Source organism: Apaloderma vittatum, unplaced genomic scaffold, assembly GCF_000703405.1.
Source record: "Apaloderma vittatum isolate BGI_N311 unplaced genomic scaffold, ASM70340v1 scaffold16708, whole genome shotgun sequence".
Classification (NCBI taxonomy): Eukaryota; Metazoa; Chordata; class Aves; order Trogoniformes; family Trogonidae; genus Apaloderma; species Apaloderma vittatum.
The window spans coordinates 30,367-34,529 of record NW_009732643.1 but is presented as its reverse complement, the minus strand read 5'-3'; the positions used below and the strand labels follow the sequence as shown (position 1 = coordinate 34,529).

The 4,163-nt window shown below is 45.6% G+C and overlaps 1 protein-coding gene across 1 annotated transcript in view; it reads right to left on the bottom strand.

Moving 5' to 3' along the window:
* Positions 1-1,588, bottom strand: part of LOC104278588 (forkhead box protein P1-like) — an 8,941-nt gene extending 7,353 nt beyond the window's left edge. The window contains exon 1 of the mRNA XM_009875608.1: positions 1,422-1,588. Coding sequence (XP_009873910.1) covers positions 1,422-1,588 — 167 coding nt within the window. The remainder of the gene's footprint in view (positions 1-1,421) is intronic.
* Between the last annotated feature and the right edge of the window lie 2,575 nt (positions 1,589-4,163).

Genomic DNA, 4,163 nt, shown 5'->3' with positions numbered 1-4,163 from the left:
CTGGCCGCGGGTCGGCCCGCCCCCCCCCCCTGCCACTCCCTGCACAAAGCAGCATTTGGAAAATTCCATGGCGCTCCTATGGAAAACGCAGAGTAATTAACTCGTTTTGATATGAAGCCTTTTTAAGACGAGACCTTTGCGTTGAACATATTTTACTGTTCCAGTCCTACTGTCCTATATTAATCAAAGCTGTAACCCCTGTTGTCTTTGCACTACGAATCAGAATGTGCCCCTGGCGAAGAATGAGGGAAAAGTCAACAGGAATTAAGTTTCAGTGCAACTGTTTACTCAACTGTGGCCTGCAGTTATTGAAATTTTATCCGTGGTTTTGTGTGACTACTGCAGTAATGAATTCAGCATGGCTGTGATTTTCTCACTGATGGTATTCTCACTTCAAGCAAAAACCTGTAGGATGAAAATGATTGAAACAACCAAAGTCTACGCATTTAGCATCATCCATTTTTCTGACTTGTTTAATTATGGCAGCTTTCTGTCTTAGGTTGGCAAACGGGGTCCCCTGCTCCTCCGCAAGGCTTCAGTTCACTTTGTTTCCGAAGGCAGGTTTTTAGTTCTCCACAACAACCTGCTAAAAAGATCACCGTACACTTAGGGGAGTCTTAACCAGCTGCCAATCGCTTATTTAAAAGGTTTTAAGAATGCTTATTGCATTAGAGAAAGTGCAGGTTAGGTGTAAAGTGTATTCACCGTGGCACTGCTGCAGCCTTTGTTCCCAAACACGTTAATGATACATGCCCCACTACTTTGGTGTAAAATTTCCTCAGAGAGTTTCAAAATTTTATCAGGGAAAAGAAAAAGACAAAACGCATCGCGCGGATAATTCACACCAGTGAGCTCGGTCACTTCCCAGAAAATATACTAATTAAAATACAAAGGCAAAACGCACAATTTGGTTCTGACTCTTCTGAATCGAGGAGTGCTGACGAGGAATGTATTTATTTATTTATTCTGACGTTTTGTGGCAGCAGATACCTCCGCAGCCTTTCTCACTAATAGAAAACATTCTGTTGATAGAGGTTGCTAGGCTGTATTAAAATTTGTTGCAAAAACAAAACGTAATGTTAGTTTTCCACCCAGTAACGTATTTTGGAAACCAGTTATTTGTATACAGCAGTTCACCCAATCCCTGCCACCAGACTCAACACATTCAGGCAACGGAAAAAAACCCTGATCTTTGGGTATTTCCAGGGAATGATTGAAAAGGAACCATGGAAGAAAAGTCCAGCATTTCCCTTTACATTAACAACCGCGATGCCCTACGGACAAAAATGTACAAAATGCCAAAAACAAGTCCTAAAAGCATCCTCTGGCTGGCAAATACAAAGGGGTGGGGGTGGGGGGGTTTAAATGCTTCATGCTTTTGCTGTAAGTAGGAAACTTGTAATACGTCTTACAGTACCTGCTGTTGCTGAAGATGCGCTAAATCTGCAGCCCCAATTTCAACAGAAGGTGTCTCGCCGTTTGATCGCACTTCCCGCAGGCTGCACTCTAGTAAGTGGTTGCCACCGCTCGCTCCATTCTGAATGGCTGAACCGTTACTTTTTGTCTCAGTCCCAGATTCTTGCATCATGACTCAAAAACCTGAAATAATTTAGGGGAGGGGAAAGAAAAAAAAAAAAAAAGCAGCTGTTAAAACAGTTGCTGTATATAAGGAGACATGCCCTGTTTTAAATCCTGCCAAAACTGTAAACATTTGTCATTTCTCTTCATACGATTTATCTTTCATTAATGGCTCATGCTACTAGTTTATGTTTATTTATCTGTTGGTACAGCTATAATTTTAGTAAGTTAGTTCTGTTCTAAATATAGTCTTATTTGCTCAACATCTTTTTTCCCTTAGAGAAAAAAAATATTTTTGAACGAACACACAGAATCCATAATTAAATTTCTCTAGTTACATCTGGATGCTTTCCTTTGAAACAGATGAGTCCCTCTTTGCAACATATGATGGACAATATCAGAAACCTAATATCCACACGTAGTGGCAGGCAGGTGAAGCGGAGCATTCACTTCTTCAGCTTCCCTTAACAACGTGATATTGCCAAATTAGCACCTTTTATTACTCAGAATCAATTTAGGCTGAGTCTGGGATGTGCTGGACACCATCATTTCTCATTTGGGGCAAACTGCTCCAGCTGCTCAGAGAACCGGTCTTTTTGGCAGATTCCTTGCCTATGGATCTGGTCTGACTTCAGATGTGCTATGGCATCCCGGTGAAGAGCCTGCGGTGTTATTTGGCCACAAATCTTGGTACCACGGCTACTCGTGGCCAGCTCGCACAGCTCTTCACTCATGGGGGATGCGTGTCCCTGGGTGCAGGACATGGGACTCACAACCAGGACGAGGATGAGGGGGAGGACGAGCGTCAGCTTGCTCACCCTAGAGCTCCTGGGATTCACATGTGTCTTTGGGAACCAACTGGTCACACAAAACCCTCCCAGATAAAGCTCACGTCAGTTTTCAGCTCCAAACCGCATGAGACCTTTTCAAGAGTCATTTTATAGGTTTTTCCACCTGCAAGGCCCCAAGTTCCAGGATTTAAATGTTAACAACCTGCTCTGCTTCTGCGAGCACATCCCTTTCTCCCTTCATGCTCCTCCTCTCACCCTTACCCCCGGGAAGACAGGCTACAGTAAGCCAAGCTGCCTACTCCCCACCAACATAAGCCCAACACTTCTGTGCAGGGTAGTTCACCCTGGAAGCAAGATGCTTTTCATTTAAGGAAGAACCTGTTTAAAATCAGCGACTACCCTGAATCAAAAGGAAGAAGGAAAATTCCCGTCCCTTCCAGCATACAAGGGAAAACACCAATCAGGAAGGACAAGAGCAAGCAATTCACTGTGTCAGAAGAATACCAAGGGGAAATCCTTTCCCCAGGACCTCCACACGTGCGTAATTTGGCACCAACTCCTTTGTCCAGTATCGGCTGCCCAGGTGTCTGCTGGCCCTGGGTGACACTGGGCACCAGACCCCGCGCCCAGAAGAATGTCTCCAGCCCCACGTACCAATACCAGACCTCTCTGATTTGGTAGCTTCAGACATTCCTCGTGACGATCCATACCGCTGACAATCAAAACGTCATGACTGAGAAGCGGCTGACTAAGGAGGGTTTTGTCACTACCACTGGCCGGCATTGGCACCGTTGCCGATTCATGGCCGAGGCAGGTGAGCCACTCACTAGCTGGAGCCCGCTCCAACCGTGACAGGATCTATTCATGGTGACGGCCGCCCGAGCACACGGACGGTGCTAGGATAGATTCAAATGTTCTGATTACATTTAAACAAATCTCAGCTGGTCTATGGAAACTTCTTTCAACCTGTTTTGTGAAATCTTCAAATTACACAAGGGGACAAAAGGGCTTGGGGGCTCATTTTAAAGCTTCTGTCGACTCCCTTGTAAAAGCTCCAGAGATCAAAACAAACCTACAGCTTTCCCAACACCACCGGCAAATGCTTTGGGGTTTTAGCACGATCCTGCTCTGACACAGACCGAGCATGGCATGGTTTTCATTTTCGGCACCACAAGGAAAGCCCACAAGTCTAAGGTCTACCTAAGCGCTTACATCTAACAAGCAAGGCTGGATCACACAGCGGGCAGCGGCTGCATGGCACAGGCTGCTTTGGAAGAAGAGACACAAGTGAGATTCTCCAGGAAGCTCAAAGGTGTAGCACGCAGTTCTTCCATATCACTTCACTAAAAGGACACAGCTCTTAACCAGAGATAAATCAAAAAGAACAAACTGACAAAACTGTTTTCTGTTTCCATCCAAATTTGGGGTCAAGCATCAACCAGAGAGAATGCAGCGTTACAATAAATAACCGCAGGAGATGTGGACAAGGATGACCACCATGCAAGATTGGGTTAGCAGGTGAAACCCAGTGACTCACGTCTGCGACTGCTGTGACATACGATGGCAAAGGGTGGGTGGCACGTCACCGCCACGCACACCACATCCAACGGAGGAAGGATACACCACCGGGCTGGTGGAAGGTACCTCCAGCAGACACCACGGCAGAAAGAAATGCCAAACACAACGTGCCGAAACAGTAGAGAAGCACATTTCGTTCTCCAACGCAACAAATTGACTGGGAGCAAGAACCTGGATAAACTACAGGTAAAGGAGGGTCAGAGAAAGAACCAAACA